The 18750-nt window shown below is 32.4% G+C and overlaps 2 protein-coding genes and 1 long non-coding RNA gene across 4 annotated transcripts; 2 read left to right on the top strand and 1 right to left on the bottom strand.

Moving 5' to 3' along the window:
• Positions 1-798: 798 nt before the first annotated feature.
• Positions 799-4023, top strand: LOC106409848 (transcription factor bHLH126-like). The gene is made up of 3 exons (XM_022705797.2): positions 799-2225; positions 2369-2722; positions 2804-4023. The coding sequence occupies exons 1-3, from the start codon at positions 2004-2006 to the stop codon at positions 2882-2884; spliced, it is 657 nt and encodes a 218-aa protein (XP_022561518.1). The 5' UTR covers positions 799-2003; the 3' UTR covers positions 2885-4023.
• A 5793-nt stretch (positions 4024-9816) lies between these two features.
• LOC106409781 lies at positions 9817-14225 on the top strand. Of its 2 annotated transcripts, XR_001282180.3 has the most exons (3): positions 9848-13550; positions 13754-13905; positions 13976-14225. It is a non-coding gene; the product is annotated as an uncharacterized LOC106409781 (long non-coding RNA). The 2 variants fall into 2 exon arrangements; XR_007326302.1 differs by having other exon boundaries at positions 9817-13550; positions 13754-14225.
• A 1491-nt stretch (positions 14226-15716) lies between these two features.
• On the bottom strand, positions 15717-17461 carry LOC106408444 (gibberellin 20 oxidase 1-like; the record flags this gene model as incomplete). The annotated part of the gene is made up of 3 exons (XM_022706052.2): positions 15717-16072; positions 16163-16484; positions 16701-17461. Coding segments are annotated over 3 exons (1356 nt in total), but the record flags the coding sequence as incomplete, so codon positions are not given.
• Positions 17462-18750: the final 1289 nt, after the last annotated feature.

Here is an 18750-nt window from a genome sequence, read left to right on the forward strand (position 1 = left end):
GGGCACACATATCTACAATAAATAAATTGGTCAAATTCAAAAATTATTAAAAGCTCCAAAATCCAAATACCTAAAATATAAATATAGTGGACTACATGTAAAAGGTGACAGGGGGATTCGTTATAGAGGAGGATTTGTTTTTGCCTTTGAAAGGATAACCTTTACCAAAAAGCTTCCCTTTAAAAATAAAGAAGCAAAACATGGGAACTATTGGAAGGATATCATCGTATTTTTATCCAAATCATAATACAGAGTATCTTCTTAGGCAGAATAAATATACATTATATACCTGATACGCAATGGATATGGACCGTTTAAATGTTTAATAGTATATATAAGATGTGAATAAGAAGAGTAGTTGCAGTATGAGCAGGTGCACATCAAAAGCAGAGAGCCCACATGCGACCATCACAATATCAACGGCTGAGACTTGATCACATATTTTTATGTATCCGAATCTTAGGACAAGGCTGAATTCCACGTTCACAGGTGTCAAATAGATGAATCCTTTAGTTCTTCCCAGTTTTTTTCTGATATCTGAGTCTTTTTTTTTTCTCAACTCAACATCAAATACATGATTTTCACCGCAATGGATTCAACCACACTTACAATCAAAGTACTCTAGTATCACTTAGCATCACTAGAATGGATCCTAAACTACCTGAGATCAAACTTTGTTGTAATTTCAACCCATGAGAACAAACTCCTCCAATACAAAAAGAGTTGCCTCTTAAACCCCACCTAAATTGACCACAATGAACAAAAGCATAGAGACCTGAGATACATAAAACTAATCACGAGTCTTAATCAAAACAAGCACTTGTCTCCGAGAAATAAGATTGCAGCGCACAGACAAATGCATCAACATCAGGCGGTGAATATCGTGATCAGCTTCAGCACCATCAAGACCATTACCTCGTTCCTATAGCCTTAAAATCGGAATGATTCTGTACTGAAAAACTCGGACCTTGACAGCGGGAACATGACTGGAACAGTAACTTGTGGCTTCTAATGAAGAATGTCGTACCTCGTTCCTATAGCCTTAAAATCGGAATGATTCTGTATCACTACCAAGTTTAATTTCGTACTCCCTCCGTTTCATAAAGAACATAGTTTTGACATTTTTTATACAGATTAAAAAAATATTTGAAATAGATTAAAGTTCTTATTAATTACGCATATTCAATCAATAGTATTTGAGATAAATAAAATTATTTACAAAATCAATGAATTTTAAATTAATTTTAAACTGAAAAGTTGCATTGGAATTCTAAAATGACATTTTTTTTGTAACAAGAAAATTTTTTTATAGTGACACTTAATACGAAACATATTACGACGATCAACAGAGTTAGTTCTTTTAGGATGATAAATGAGAGCACCTCCAATGGGGGTTCTACCCATTGGAGTTCTAAAAATAAATATGTGTGTATGTATGTATTGTATATGTGTATATAGTTGTGGGGTCCACTAAATAGTGTAAAACCCCTATCCAAAAGTTCTAAAAGTTTTGTTTTTAGAACTTTTGGTTAGAGGTTCTACACTATTTAGTAGACCCCACAATTACATATACATATATAATATATACATATATACATATTAATTTTTAGAACTCCAATGGGTAGAATCCCCATTGGAGGTGCTCTGAGTGTTTACACACCGTTGATGCCTAGTTTGTAAAGCGGCAAAACGCTTTACCAATTCAATCAATAAAAAATGTTTTACAGGAGCAAGGACTCATGCCGACGCATCCAAAATTTTATTTTTTTAACTAAAAACCAAATTTCGTAGGAAAAAAAAGATTTATGTTGAAAAGGTAATGCCGGAAGCTGCATTATTTGGTCCTAATGAGTATTTATATATTAAATGAATGGGAACCATTTGTTTCTTTAAAGCACCATCCTTTAATAAAATAACGAGTAAACAATACAATAAATCATTATAGGACATATCCACAAATCCTAGGGAGACTTGGCATTGCTAAAGCTCAAAGTTTTTAAACTATGGATCCTTATCAGAATTCTAATCCGAGAGGGAACCAGGAACATATGCCATTTGGCTCAGCCGGCGACGGTGGCAGTGGTGGCTCCGATATCCCCCAAGGAACAGTTGACAATAAGCAGAAGAAGAAGCTTCTCCACCGCGACATCGAACGCCAGAGAAGACAAGAAATGGCTACACTTTTTGCTTCTCTTCGTGATCACCTACCTCTTCAATACATCAAGGTTCATATTTCTAACGCACTTTTCCTAAAAATTTCTTATTTTCCTTCTACCAATTGTTCAAACAAGAAACCAAGATTTGGTGGGATTTGGCTTCTAGGGTTACGAATATGTCTTTTAAAAAACCTTACCCCTTGAACTTTTAGGGGAAGAGAGCTGTTTCGGAACATGTAGGCGGAGCGGTTAATTTTATTAAGGACACGGAAACAAGGATTAAAGAACTCAGTGCAAGAAGAGACGAGCTAATTAGAGAAACATGTTATACATCGAATCCGGATCTAGCAAGAACTGCATCCGAGTTAGGCAACTCGGTTCCGGCGAGTGTGATGGTGCAACCATGCGTGAGCGGTTTCGAAGTGGCGGTGAGCAGCGACTCGTCAGGTCCACAAGCTTTGCCACTCTCAAGAGTGCTTGAGGCACTTCAGGAGCTAGGGCTTGAAGTCATCAGCTCTCTCACAACAAGAGTTAATGAGAGGCTCATACACACTATTAGAGTCGAGGTATGGTTTAATGGTTACAACATGCCATTTCAGTTGCAATTAACCTAGGGTTTTCACTATATATAGCTATATTTATTTCAGGTTAATAGTTTTGGATGCTTGAACTTAGCTTGGTTGCAGCAGAAGCTAGTTGAGGAGTTGATACCTTCGACGGGGTACTAATAATTAAGAAAGATAACACTCTTAGTCCTAAAGACTTATTTTTCGTATGATCTCTTTTCCAAGTGCTCTTTTTGCTCGTAGATTTGGTATTAAAGCTTGTTAATGGATATAAACAAAAGGCGTACGTTTTCGTTGATACCACATGTTCGTTGCTCCAAATAGATTATTCTCGTGCTCATGAACTTATATACACCTAATATGAAATCTATATATATAGAAACAAGATTTTCACATGCTTTCAAGTGCATCAATGGAACACAAATATATGTTATATATATATATATATATATATATATATATATATATACGTTGGATATGGCGTATACTCTTTTCATACATTTTACAACAAAACTATGTTCTAACTGTTTTCATGATAAATATGCTAATATGCAGAAATATCTAATGCTTTTATGAAACTTCATCTTTGGAGCGGGTCTTGAAAGTCATTCTTGGAAGGAGGCGTAGCTTAGGTTTAAACAAGTCCAGGTACGTACTGTTATGTTTTCGAAAGGATTTTATGAGTAGGTCATAAAGTTCATCATCATTCACCGCCCACACCGTAAAGATTTTTGTTGCGTGTTTCCTTTACGTTTTGCTTATTACCTCCAACTTTTAGTTATCATGTGTCCCTTTTTTTGTCAGCCATGTTTCCCTTTCATTATAACGTTTTTGTATTATTCCATTGTCATGTTTTCATGCGTTTTTGTGTATGGATATAAGGTTTTATGAAATGTATTATCCCATGAATCGTTAAGTCCTACTGGAAACAAGGCCAATGCGACAACATAATATATAGCACCTAATTTTATCCAGAAAAGTATGAAATTTACAGACCATAACATGTACTGGTCTGTTAATATTATCGTTGTGTCGATGTTCAACTCTGCATAATGTAATAGATATATAGTGTGAAGCCAGGGTAGGTGGGAACTATCTTTTGGGCTCTATAGGTCAAAATCTGCAATGTTCACGTGTTTCCCTTGTCTCTCGACATCTATAATCACGCACCTCTCAGCAAACATCGGCCAAAAATATGCTCATATTCTCAAATTCCTTGAGTAACTGCAATATAAGGTTGAAAACAAATTCCATATTGCATGCAAGCAAAATTGGGAGAACCCACTATGATATTGCTCACTTATAGAAATAATAGGTTTAACATAAATAAATTGTTCAAAACGGTATATTAAAAACAAATTGTTAAACGCTTATGATAATCACGATGATTGTTCTGAAAAAAGGAGCATATATATTGCCATAAACACTACAAGAAAACAGCGGCATACTGAGGGAAAAAATCGTCGGTATGTCGTCGGAATAACGCTATTCCGACGACATACCGACGAAAAAAGTCCTCGGAAATAACTCCTCGGAAATTCATCTTTCCTCGGAATCCCTCGGAAATTTCCGACGGAATTCCGAGGAAACGATATTTCCTCGGAATTTCCGAGGACCACAAGTTCGTCGGAAATTTCTCGGAATATTCCGAGGAAGATGTCGTCGGAATATTCCGAGGGATAAACTTCCTCGGAATATTTCCAAAATTAAAAAAAAAAAAATTATAAATTTATTTTTTTAAATTGAAATTCGAAAATATAAAATTAAAATTGAAATAGAAAACATATTTAAAATACAAAAAATAATAAAATAGTTTTTATAAATAAAAAAATGTTTTATAAATACAAAATTAGTTTTAATAAATATGAAATCATCTTTTTATAAATACAAAATAGTTTTTATAAATACAAAAAATAATAAAATAGTGTTTATAAATCAAAAAATGTTTTATAAATACAAAATTAGTTTTATAAATATAAATATTTTTATAGATATGAAATCATCTTTATATAAATACAAAATAGTTTTTATAAATACAAAAAATAATAAAAGAGTGTTTATAAATAAAAAAATATATTTTATAAATACAAAATTAATTTTAAAATATGAAATCATCTTTTATAAATCCAAAAATCGAATTTATATACAAAGAACGGTTTGTATATTTAAAAATAGTTTTTATAAATACAAAAATAAAAAAATAGTGTTTATAAATCAAAAAAATGTTTTATAAATACAAAATTAGTTTTAATAAATATAAATATTTTTATAAATATGAAATCATCTTTTATAAATCCAAAAATCGAATTTATATACAAAAAACGTTTTGTAAAATCGATTTTATATAGAAAAAACGTTTTGTAAATACAAAAATAATGAACAATTTATAAAAAAAGTTCTAAATCAATTCAACACAACCAAATCACAATTCTAAACCTATTACACAACAAATCACAATCCTACCCAATCACCCTAACAAAAATCTATCAAAAACCTTCTAAAATCATCAAATCTACTTAAAAACCTAACAAATAGGACCTAAGAGAGTGGGATAGGGTCCTTACATGATTTGTAAGGGAATGGAAAGGATTCGCCGGAGAGTTCGTCGCGAGAGAAGGTGGAGAACGCCAGAAGGAGAGAGAGATCGCCGGAGAGGAAGAAGAGAGAAATGGGGAAGAAGATGCGTTTGGAGTTTATAAAACCTTGGGTCCGACAAATATTTTCCGTCGGAATTCCCTCAGTATTTTCAATTTCAATTTTCCCGAAATATTTGGCGGCTTGTTTGCCCGGTTAAATGAAAATATTCCAAGGAAATTCCGACGACCACTTAAATATCCGTCGGAATTTCCTCGGAATATTTTCATTAATTCGAGGAAAAAGAATATCATGTGCATGTATTTCTATTAATTTATATTGTTCTTCGGAATTTCCTCGGAATATTCCGAGGAACTAGTGTTTGGGGTTTCAAAACATCAATTTTTTTTGCCGTATTTCATTTCTTATACAATTGTAATGCATACCATTGAGGATTCTTTGTATAGATGAGCATAAACCATGAAATAACAAATTTCAAAACGAATTGTAAGTATTCCCTTTACTGTTCATTAAAGTGTATAAGTGTTTCTCTTATGTTGTGGGGATTTCGTTCATACAATCGGAAAAGTGTTTATTATAGGGTAAGGAACAAATTTTTGACTTCATAATGAACGTAAGACACTTAATAAGGGTTATATAGGTGTTATTCAAACCGCAAAAACGTTGTTTTCGGTTTAAAAACCCTATTTCCTCGGAATTTCCTCGGAATATTCCGAGGGAATTCCGAGGAAACCCTTTTCTTCCTCGGAATATTCCGAGGAAATTCCGAGGAACTAGTGTTTGGGGTTTCAAAACGTCAATTTTTTTTAAACGGATCAATCGATGGATATATGTCCAAAAACGCATCGATCGATCACTAAGATGGACCAAAGCGTAACAATGTGATCGATCGATGAGATTATCCCATCGATCGATCGAGGATATCAAGTGTTCCTCGGAATTTCCTCGGAATATTCTGAGGAAATTCCGAGAAACTAGTGTTTGGGGTTTCAAAATCTCGAATGTTTTTTATAAACGGATCGATCGATGGATATATGTCCAAAAACGCATCGATCGATCACGAAGATGGACCAAAGCATAACAATGTGATCGATCGATGGGATTATCCCATCGATCGATCGAGGATATCAAGTGTTCCTCGGAATATTCCGAGGAAATTCCGAGGAACTAGTGTTTGGGATTTCAAAATCTCGAATGTTTTTTTATAAACGGATCGATCGAAGGATTTATGTCCAAAAACGCATCGATCGATCACTAAGATGGACCAAAGCGTAACAATGTGATCGATCGATGGGTATATGTTCAAAAACGCATCGATCGATCACTAGTTCGTCGGAATTTCCTCGGAATATTCCGACGGATTGATGTTTCCTCGGAATTCCGTCGGTATATTCCGAGGAAATTCCGAGGAAACCCAAATTTTGGGTTTCCTCGGAATTTCCGAGGATTTCATTTTCCGTCGGAATGTCCGTCAGAATACCGTTGTTTTCTTGTAGTGAAAGAAAAGCTTAAATTCAATGCATATAGCCACCTTTATATTTTATAATCATCATATTAGTTTGTTATTCAACCATTTAAATATATATTTTGAGAAACTATAAAAGTTATCTAGTATACTGTATATAATCACAAAATCTTCATTTCTTTTGTAATTTACGATACGATACGACACTATTATACATATCCCCAAAATCTTGGTTTCTTTGGCCTCATTGTTTCCTACGTATACCCAAAAGCATATAAAGAGAATCACATAAGTATAATTTAAATTAATAGTAACTCATTATTTATATCTAATTATATCCTCTTTATATAAGTCTCACGAACTTAAGCGAAGTGGACAGCAGTTCAAATGTTTTACGCACTTACGTAAGAGATACGCATGATGAGTAGTTGAGATCTCCCTGATATTCGTTCTTTAGTTATTATATCATTATTGGTAATTAAATTAATTAAGTATCAACTTTGAGCTGCCGTCAAACAAATTCATAATCATCAAATCAGACTCTGTCCCAATAAAGATTGTCTCCGACATTTAATTTAACCATCTTTTAGTGATATACTAATTAAAAGTTTAAAACCCATATTCTTTATAACCCGCACAGCCAGACAAACTAATAACAACAATAAAAAGATACAAACATCAATGATTCAGTTCCATCTTATATCACTTCAAAATACAAGCTAGAGTCGAAGAGTTTTGATGGCATTTATACATTTTTAAAAAATGAAAATTACAGTATTGCATTTAACATTTCATAAGAAAATTAACAATAATAATTATTCTAATCTATTAAAAGAGAAATACAAATTAAGACTAACTCTTAAACTTGCACAATATATACAGCTTAGTGCCACTGAAATAATTAATCTAATTTATTAAAAGAGAAGTACAAATTAAGATTAACCCTTAAACTTGCACAATATTTACAGTTTAATTCCACTGAAATAATTAAATGAATATATTTTTGAGTAATCTTTGTCTTTTCCAAAATCAAAATTAATAAAGTAATAACTACTCCTAATTTTATAATTATATGCTTTCCATGTCTTTTTTAAAATTAATAAAACATTTCCTAAATTAAATTCACAATCAATTCAATATAAATATTTTAACTTATCTATGTCATATTAATATTATAAACATTAATGAATATCAATAATATATACAAAATATTATTTTATGTAACAATATAAGTTGCATTTTGTCTCATTTTCCCACACAATTCACGTTACTCTTCTTTTTTTTTTTGAACAAATTCTTCTTCACCATTATAATTATTTACAAACTTACCATGTATATAAAATAATTTATTAGACATTTTCATAATATTTTGATCCACAAAAAATCAAAATAAAACATTTGTATAGATGCACGGATCATATTCTAAAAATGGTGGTAATACAATTGATGGTTTACAAGATAAAAAAATTAAAAATATATATAAACTATAAAATTATTATGCTTATAAATGTTATTAAATAATTATTTAACACATGTACAATTTGAAAATACATATGATCATTTATAAAAAATAAATATTTATTTACAAAAATAAAAACAAACATCCGCAAGGTCGTGGTTTAAATGTACACAAATTTAAACTCATTTATAATTTCTTATCAGTTACATCAAATTTATATTTTCATTTTATTTTCTTACAGATTTAAATATTAATTTGTATATGTTCCAAATTTGATAGAAGCTTAACAATCATTTTATTTTCTTACAAATATTATAGCCAATGTTTCATTTATAATTAGCATGCTAATACACAATTGTCTATTTTCGTACTATTTATTTTAAAAATTTGTTCGCTATATATCTTAGACATGGATCTTATTATATAAATGTTAGATTTGTTTATATAATACCTAATATCGGTGATACATTTTACACTACAATGCTAAGATATAAAATTAAGCACAAATATAACATTTACATTTACAAATATGACTACATTAACAAATCTATCTTATTAAAGTAGAAGTACTTTAAGTTTTTGTTTGGCAACATAGATAAAAAAATAAAAAAAATATCAACCATGTTGTTTGGAAACATTAATAGTAGTATATTAAGAAAAAAAAAAGTAATGGGCTTATCTTATTAAGAAAAATTGGAAGTCAGTTATGTTATATTAAAAAGTAATGAGCTTATGTTACTTGATATACATAGTTCAAATCAAAATAATAATTTAAAACTGATTTATATCAAAAATTTATTCAAAAATATACATATATTTAAAAATTGATTTTTACTAAAATATTTTCAAATAACCATTATAATTTTTTTCAATATATATAATAAAAATACAATACAAAGCTTAATTTCAAACACCAACTTAAATTATGATTTTTATATTTCACATAAAATTTTAAAAGTATAATATATGTGATTAATTATATGATGGTACGTATAAAATACTAATAATTATATGGTTACTTGTACGATGATACTTATAAAATACGATTAGTTATATGATGACACATATATGATATATAATAGTGACTAAGGGTGGGCGTTCGGGTACCCGTTCGGGTACTCATTCGGGTTTGGGACGGGTCTGTTTGGGTTTCGGGTTTTTGGGATCAAATATTTCAGCCCCATTTGGATATTTCTAAATTTCGGTCTGGGTTCGGTTCATATCTTTGCGGGTTTGATTTGGATTAGAATAACCCATTTAAACATTTTTTAATTTTTTAAAATTCATTATATACTCTAAATTTCCCAAAATCTAAAAAAAAAATAATATATTACATATAAATTTGAATAACGTATGTTAGAGTGTCTAAACTTAACATATAAATTGGTTTGGTTTAAATATTTGGACAGAGAATCAATAATTATTTTAAGTATTTCTGGTGTTTTGAGTATACTTTAACTATTTTAGATATTTATTTTTGACTATTTGTATATATTTTTAAGTATTTAAACCAACTTAAAAGTATCATATATATGGATGTTTTTATGTACATTAAATCTAAAAATAATTAATATATATAATTATATAAATCTATTTCAGATACATCCAAATATCTGAAATACTTTGGTTCGGATCGAATAAGGTTTCGGTTCTCTAAATACCAAAATTCTGAATAATTCAGATATTTAATTAATTTTGATTCGAGTTGAGTACTACTTTTTTGGATCGAAATCGGTTCGGTTCTTCGGATTCGAGTTGTTTGCCCAATCCTAAATAGTGATATAAAAACAAATAGCAACATATTTTTGAAAAATATATTTGCGCGGACGTGCGGGTCAAAATCTAGTAAGCTATTAAAATTGATAATTTTTATATATATTTCCAATTGACTATTTTGATAGAGGATTAAGTTTGTACAAGGATCTATTGGTGAACCACAACAATTAAGATCAAATCTGAGAAAGCCTAGCTAATATGTGTAACATATTTTTTTAGCTTTAGAACTCAGAAGTGTTTTATTTTATTTGTGTGTGTTTGTGTCAGTGCTGGATATGAGATTTGGAAGGGTGGTTTGAAACATTTCTTAAAATTTTAGTTAAAAAAATATTTTTTTCATAATTTGGAAACCGGTACTTATGTAAAAACTTCTAAAACCAAGACCAATGTTTTATTGGACTGTGTCTAGATCCGGTCCCGGTTCTTGTGGGGGTTAAATTTAACCTCTTAAATTATACGAAACTGATTTGTAGCCAAACACATCTTCACGTAAGATCATGCATGTACTTCTCAATGTGTTGGTGCATGTCCCAGAGATTCAGATATATATGAAATGATCCGATCTTTTTTGTGGTTCAGTAGTCAATAGATTATCAATAAAGGACGATCGCTTACCAATCAAATCATTGATTTTTGGGTGACAGTCATCATATTCATATATATGATTCCAGAAGGTTCTATAAATTAAGGACTAATGTGAAAGCAGACACACATATAAACCTTAATTCCTAACTAGTTTTTATAACTTAACTAGGTTGCTATTAACCAATCGGTAGTAGACTATTCCATTTATTATTTTGTGTTAGTTTTATATAAATTTCTTTGTTAATCTAAAAATTAAATACTATAAGATTTTTCCAGCTATAGTTTCAAAATAATTGCATGTAGTCGTATTACGTTGGCACATGTCGGAGAGAATGTATCCCAATGAGCAGCTACATAAACGGATAGGTTCAGATTTAAAACGGACGGTTGGGCCACCAGCCTTATAAAATATAAGTGGATTCTCATATTACTAAAAGCCCATGCATTAGCGATACGTCCACCCAAAAAGGCGGGTAATTCCTTTGTGCGAATCCACTTAAAAGTCGTGTATCATTTTCTTCGTGCGTATGGGGTCCTATACACTTTACAATGTTTATAGAGATTCGGACACATAGTTATGAGTTATCCCATTTTAGGTATTTCAATTGTCAATAGATTATCATCTAGAAACGATCTTACACCTTCCCAATCCATCATTCTTGAAGATTAATCGTCATATATATAGCGGATTCTAAAAGGTTCTATGATCAAATGCAAATGTGAAAACATATCTTTGTGTTCGTTCATGTGAATTACATGTATAGTTTTCTTCACAAGTTCTTCTGTAAATACAATTTTCTAATTATACTTTACTGTTTACAGTAGCTTACACTGTAGCTCTTATATACAAGAGTTTCTTTAGCCATATAACAAACAAACATTATATAATATTCTGAGACATTGAAATTTATAAGAATCCAATCAGGATAATGCGTCCATTTCAATCAAACATTATATATATACAAGATTTTCTTTTATTTCTCTTAAAAGAATGAGGGTGAGTTGGAGAAGAAGACAAAGCATAGGAAAGCTAGTCCATTAAGTGAATGGATTTGAATAGATAGAGCAACATGGATCTTCTCTACTTTGAATAATTGAAATAGCATTGTTTTTTTTTTTCAGATCAATTGAAATAGCATTCTCTTTGCTTTTTTTCCATTTTTAATTTTATTTTATCTGATTTTTGCCTTTAGTTTTGTTCTTTTCAGTTTCTGTTATGGAGAAACTTCTCTTGAGCAGCGTCACGTTCTCTTTAATTTATAGAGTTTATGCATATTAAGCTGGGTTTTTTTTGAACAACCAAAGATTAATATTAGACAGAGGAAGCCTTAAATCCCCAAGTTTGATAGGAGGGTAGACAAACGGACCTTGGCCAGAGTATCAGCAGCCCCACTACCGATTGTCTTCTCGAGTTGGTTGCTTGGATAAGCACTTGGAGTCTGAACGGATCCAGATATTGGTGTAGTGGAGGGAGGTTGCATGTAAGAGAGCACCTCGTATAGCTAGGGCTTCTGCCATCAGTGCGGAGGAGACAGAGTCTTGTGTCGCCGAGTTCCGATTGATCTCCTGGGTCGCTAGATCAGTGAAGATCCACGCAAGTCCGGCGTTCTTTGTGTCTGATTTCCACGCAGCGTCGGTGTAGCAGAGGACAGTCGAGTCGGGGCAGTCGCAAATCAGAGGAGGGCGACATAGAGATGTACTTGGCGGTGGTTTCTTCTGCTGAGCTGCTTCCCATTCCTTGATAGCTGTGATTGTCTTAGCGATGATCTCCTGTGGTGTGAAGGATCTGTCTTAGCAAATTAAGCTGATATGATATTGTAAAATGTACAAAAACATGTATTATGTTTTTAAGTAACCTGTATGATGGACCTGATTTGAATTGATGTGAAAGTTACTTTTCTTAGATATCTGCTCAATGTTTTAAAAGATCAGATGGTGAAAAGATTGAAATTAAAATATTGGATCTATCCAAGATTGTTAATTTGCTAACGATAATCACATGTAAAAGCTGATCCCATTTGTTCTGTTTAGCAAAGAGCCTAAATAAACATCATGTTACATGTGACATCGGTGTATAGTGTTTATTTCTTAGATATTAATCCAAGCCGCATAGGATGCCGCATAAGATGCCGCATAGATAAGTTGAGCTTTCTCAGGTCGACACGTGTCCCGCTTCCACAAAACGCATCACTTCATTTATTCTGTAATCTGATGGGCTTATAGTTGTATGCAGCCCGATGGCCATTGTCGTTAGCCCTAATTCTAATGACGCGTCTCTCCTCTTTGTTCTACGGAGGCGCGGGCGCCTGAACTTCTTCCTTTAGAGCATCATTAACGGGGGTTCTTACGACGGGGCTCTTAGCGGAATATAAGAATCTGACTCTTAATTTTTAACTGAAAATGCTAAGAGTCGGCTCTTAAATAAGAGATTTAAGAGCCGACTCTTAACTTTTTCAGTTAAAAGTTAAGAGTCGGGATCTTATATTCTGCTAAGAACCATGCACTAAGAACCCTGTGTTAATGATGGTCTTAGAACACCGTCAACATCACCTTAGATGTGAAAAGAACATCGGGGAAAGCGACCAGCACTAACCTTCTTAACTCACCGTCAAATCTACGAACCGCGACGGAGCACTGAGCGACTTCACTCCGCAAAATCCCGAAACCGAAAATCCTACACACCTTCCCCACTGTCCTCAAACGGGATCCTCACCTGGAAGGAGCAACGCTGGCTCCCGCTTCTGTGTGGTGACCCGCTCCCCGTAGCTCGCCGGATCCACCGCTTCTCATCACGATCTTAAAGAGAAAGCGAGCATCCATCTAGACCTGCACCTCACTAACAGGTCATGTTGCTTAATCCAACGAAGTAAACAAGAAATCGAAGAACCTTCTCTCACAATTCAAAATCCAGTTCAAATATGAACGGATTTGGAGCATCTCTCTCATAGGTCTGGAACTTCCTCTCAGTCGATTTCTACAAATAATTACTCTTGATTTCAGTTTAGAAAATATTTTTGTATATCTTTTAGTTTGTTCTAAAGTTCTTTTGTCATAGAATAAATTACTTTGGATATATATAAAGTCCACTACTTCGGCCTTTATTAATTTCCCAACAGTTGTTGATAATTGACCTATTTATATTGTGTTGCAGAGAATTCATGGTAATGTGAATTTGTTGCACGAGATCTTTAGGAGACTTTCAGCTAAAGCGAATATAAACTCATAAGTTCTCTTTTACTTGACATGTTGCATGAATTAGCCTCTTCAGTTAGTTCAAAGTGATTCTCTTCAGAGTGATAATAAGTACATCCCTCATTCATCATATAATATTTTTTTTGGTTGGCCCTGCAATTTATAGTATCTCTTTTCTCAGCTTTCTTGAATGCTTAAACCTCAAAGCAAATCTCAATATATACACTATAACCAAGAGAAGTCGCAAATCAATGCAAGGAGTGACAAGACAGTGAGCATCAGTGAAATCAAACTAAATAGTCAGTTTTAGATTGTTGGAAGGGTAAGTGTTCTCTTATGTTTAATAAAGTGACACCTGAATCTAGAGATCAATGAACATTGATGAATATGATTCTTGCAATTCTCTATTCTATTATATTTTCTCTTATTTACTGCTCCTAGTCCCATGCTATACATGAGTTTAGTAACAAAACTCTTCATTCATGGAGAAGGTTAACGTATGCAACAATATATTCAGGTTTGTTGTGCTGATTTTCTAAATTTCTTAAAATTGATTTAACAAAGGAATAGAGAGACTGGGATGAAGAGGTGATACTGTGGATTCCATAGCGTGCCACATTTTGCAATAACATGTACATCACATTGTAGGTTATATCACATTGCAGCTCTACATTGTACTCGATATTAAATGAAATTTTTTCAACAACACAGTAGCTAATGTGTGGGAAACTGGTTTGGCTACAAGGGTTTTAAGCTATTGACTTTCGTTTTTTTATGTTCTTAAGTTAGAGAAAATTACCAGCTTGGGGATCTCCTAATAAAATTACAATTTTTTTAAGGGTTGCAAATTAGTAGACATTAATTTACAAGAAATAATTTTATTCAATAATAAAGTACAATCAATATACAATAATCTAATTATGTATAATAAAATTATTGTAAGAATTATATTTTATAAGTTAGTCAGTAATATTTATTTCAAAAATTCTAATCAAATTATAATGGGTAAATTCTTTTTCATATATAATAATGTATAAGATTCTAATAAACATGTATATGTATAAGTGGTAATGAGAGTTTCATATTATCTATTTATCTGTCTTAAAATATTTTTAATTATAATGAATAAGTTTTTCTTTATACTGCATAATCATTAGTTTTAGAAGAAATGTGGAAAGAAGAAAAAAAATTAATACATGAAACAAATATATACCTAAGAGAAAATAACTCTATTAACTCTAGTTGCAAATTTAAATATCTATGTAACTTATTGGTATATTTAAACTAAAATAAACACTGAGAGAAAATAAATAATTATATTTTAAAAAATTATTATAACTAGACAAGTTTATAACTTTTAAAATAAAGAACAAAATACTTAGGCGAAATTGATGTAAAAAAATATGATCCTTAATTCTATTTGAAGTTAAAATTAAAATAAAATTTAAAATAAATTTGTAATATAATTTTACTCCTCCGTCCGCCCGTAGGGCGGGTTTACCCTAGTGTTTATATATATTGAAGTTTTCTCACTGTAAGCAATTACAAACTAGAGTTGTATCATTTTTGCATGGAATATTTAATTAATAGATGAAAGCAAATTCATGTGATTACTTTGAGCTACAGAACAAATCCAACTATCACTTCGGAGTTGGGGGTCTTATGGCTGTGAGAAAGAAATCATTCTTACGTAATGGTGGCCCATATGTTTTAATTTCTTCTGATGAAGCTCCCAGATGATGCATGGTGCACATAGGCATTGATGTGTTCACTGTTTCTGTATCAGTTCTCCTTCATGCTTCCCTAAAACTGCTATTAGACCCAAAATGTTCCTATCTCCCTATATATATCTTCGTTATAATCTTGATAGGTTGATCTTATATCTTCTTGATTTGTCTAGTAGTCGTATGTAATCAATAAAATAAATGAAGTGCTAAACTGTGTTATTGATCTCTTACCATATAAAGAACATAGTAACTAACAAAGCAACGACAGATATGTTATTTTATTTATTTGATGGGCTTCTTGGTATAAGCCAATCTGAGAAGGCCTGGAGAGTGTTCATGTCTGCTCTATAGTGTTTCTGGGTGAACTCAAGCAACATAGACCAAGTGAAGTCAGGGTATCTCCTTGGTGCGTTGCTGTCCAAAAGCTCTCTTGGTGGCTTCACTACTCTGTCTTTATTCGGACACAAGAAGAAGGCAAGTGATTTCCTCTCGCTCTGGCTGTTCACCACCGCCCGGTGCAAGCAGCTCATGTATCTATTGTTCGATAGAGCCTACAAAACGAGATTTGGTATATACCGATACCTAGCCAATGTTAATATATATCTAACCAATAAATATTTATTTTTTGTTTAGATGGTTACCATGAAAGTGTCGCCTATATTGACCACAAAGGCCTTGGGGTTGGGACTAATGGAGCGCCATTGATTTTCGACAAAGACTTGAAGACCATTAACATTGTCTTGGTGAAGGATGGTGAGAGAAGTTGGATCACAATGAGGTCCTGTTCCTAATGTAAGATCTGGTTTTTGACATGGAGGGTAGTAGTTCAGTCTCATAATCGAATCATTTTCTTCGAAAAACTCTCTAAAGTAGTCTCGAGATACGCCTAAACTTAGCCCTAGAAGCTCCATGATCTTCAGTGACAAGGAACTCATTGCCTCACAGTACTCTTGATACACCTTCCTGTAAACACAAACCAAATAATAACATAAGTCTTCTAATGTCACGGTACAGTGGTTGTTAACGGTTTGGTATAGAATAAACCGGGTTTTTGCTCTGTTTTTAACTTTCTTTTAAAGGACGAAAAAGCAGAGGAGGAAAGGACAGAAGACATGTTAAAGGTTAGATGTTTTTGTTTTCTTTCTCTATTATAGTTTATTGCTATGTTTTAACTTTTACCCAAGTGGCTCAAGCTCATGTCCCAACGCATCGCAGAAGTAATCTTGAACAGTGTTTGGGCTGTTCTTGTCGTCGCAGAACCGGAAAGAAAGGGTTTCCTTCCATGGAAGCTTGGTGGAGAAGCGGCCGGTGAAACTGCTTGCGTAGCCACAACTCTCGCCGGGTTTTCTCTGAACCTTTTGTTTCTCGGAGGGAGGCATATCGAAGAAGCGGGCCATGCATTCATGAGCATCTGATATAAGCTCTTCGCTGATGCCGTGATTGACCACTAGGAAGAAGCCGTGCTTGCTACATGCCTCGGAGATGAGCCTAGAAGCTTCTAAAGTGGCGGAGGGAGAAGAGGAAGCAGAGAGAAAGTTTTGGAGATCGATGAGGGGAACGTCAAGCTCGGGAGCTTCGGTGCAAGGTTTTTCATCGTCAGGCCAAATGAATTGGTTTGGGATAGTGGCTTGGAGGTTAAGCATTGAAGGGTTGAAGATTGGTGGTCTCTGAATGTTACCAAGGTCTAGTTTTGGTGTGTCTTCTTCCTGTGGAGATGTTGTTACGCAGCTCACCATTTTTGATAAATCTTTCGTTGATGAGTAAGTGAGTCTTGCTAGGCAATACGGGATCCAAGGGTCCTTGGAGTCTTTATATAATAAGCAAGCATTTAAGTCGTATAATACTGCTTCAATTTTTGTTTTATAATACTTAATAAGTTTCTTTGGAAGAAGAGAATTCGTCGTATGTACTTTGATAAGATAGATTTTAAAATAAAGCTTTACAAAAAATTATATATTATCGTCTTAATTTTTTTATCGACTCGAACATTATTTATTTTATTGAGAGAATTTAATTTTACAACACTTGAAAATACAACGATGGTTTAATAGAGAATCCATAACATATAGTGAAAAAATCATCTACGTTGGTGAATTTCTCACTAATTATATCAATATTAATTTTTCTATGTGGAAATTTCTCAAATGAAAAATTCTGACATAAATCTCTTAATTTTTCAAAAAATAATAATTAAATATTAATATAATTCACCAATGAAGATATCCTAACTTTTTTTAACACAAACTTACTTTCATTCATATTTGTCTTTTTTAATACAATACAATACAATCCTAACTCCACCATAAATATTCATAAACGGCTCGTCAAAAAAATAAAATAAACGTCTCAATCTTAAATCTCGTGATATAAAACTATTGGAGCAATACGAATAAAAATTCTCTAGAATAACTATTTTTAGTTTATTTTGATTAATAATATTTGTATGAAAAATAATACTCATATATCTTCAGTTTTTGTACATCCATTTGAAACGGCTTATAAAGCTAAACGGATCTCTTTAAATATAAGTATAAGTTGTATAACTCATGGTAGATCAAATTGACGTGATTATAATTTAGACCGCCTAGTCGTGTTCAGACAAAATACAAGATTGTCTGTATATGGGGAACTGGAGTGATTAATATAACTAAGATAATACTCTCTCTGTTTTTAATTGTAAGTAGTTTTACTTAAAAACACGAATATTTAGAAATTTATTATTTAAAAGAATATATTATTTAACCAATTAATTCAACCAATTATTAAAAATCTAATATTATTTCATTGGTCACACAATATCCAATAAATGAAAAAGATGCATTGAAATATGTAAACTAATTATATTGTGAAACAAACATTTTTTGCTAAAACTAATTACATTTAGAAACGGAGAGAATATTTACAAAACAAAACACTGTGGATCCTTTAGGTGGAGGTTTGTTTTTATGGTTGGCAGGACGTAAGAGCTTCCCAAGGTTCCTTGGCTTTATATGAGAAGTGTTTGTTCCACATTGTTATTTAATTTTGTGTCTGCTTGGCTGTAGAAATGTAGTGCAAAAGCTATTCGCTACATGTTAAATCAATGTTTCTGTCTTTTGAGGTGGATTGGCCATGCATATTCTATAATTAGAACCCAACTTTCTTTTTAACAAGTCGTGATTCTCGTGACAACTTATATAAATAGGAAAAACAATGGGCAAAAGAAACGATGGGAAAGTAATAAAAACGG

Source organism: Brassica napus, chromosome C7, assembly GCF_020379485.1.
Source record: "Brassica napus cultivar Da-Ae chromosome C7, Da-Ae, whole genome shotgun sequence".
Lineage (NCBI taxonomy): Eukaryota > Viridiplantae > Streptophyta > Magnoliopsida > Brassicales > Brassicaceae > Brassica > Brassica napus.

Bases quoted from the DNA above. Each gene is read 5' to 3' on its own strand.
- LOC106409848 (XM_022705797.2), top strand. From the start codon at position 2,004: ATGGATCCTTATCAGAATTCTAATCCGAGAGGGAACCAGGAACATATG. The intron at 2,226-2,368 runs GTTCATATTTCT...TTGAACTTTTAG, and splicing joins TACCTCTTCAATACATCAAG to GGGAAGAGAGCTGTTTCGGA. The intron at 2,723-2,803 runs GTATGGTTTAAT...TATTTATTTCAG, and splicing joins TACACACTATTAGAGTCGAG to GTTAATAGTTTTGGATGCTT.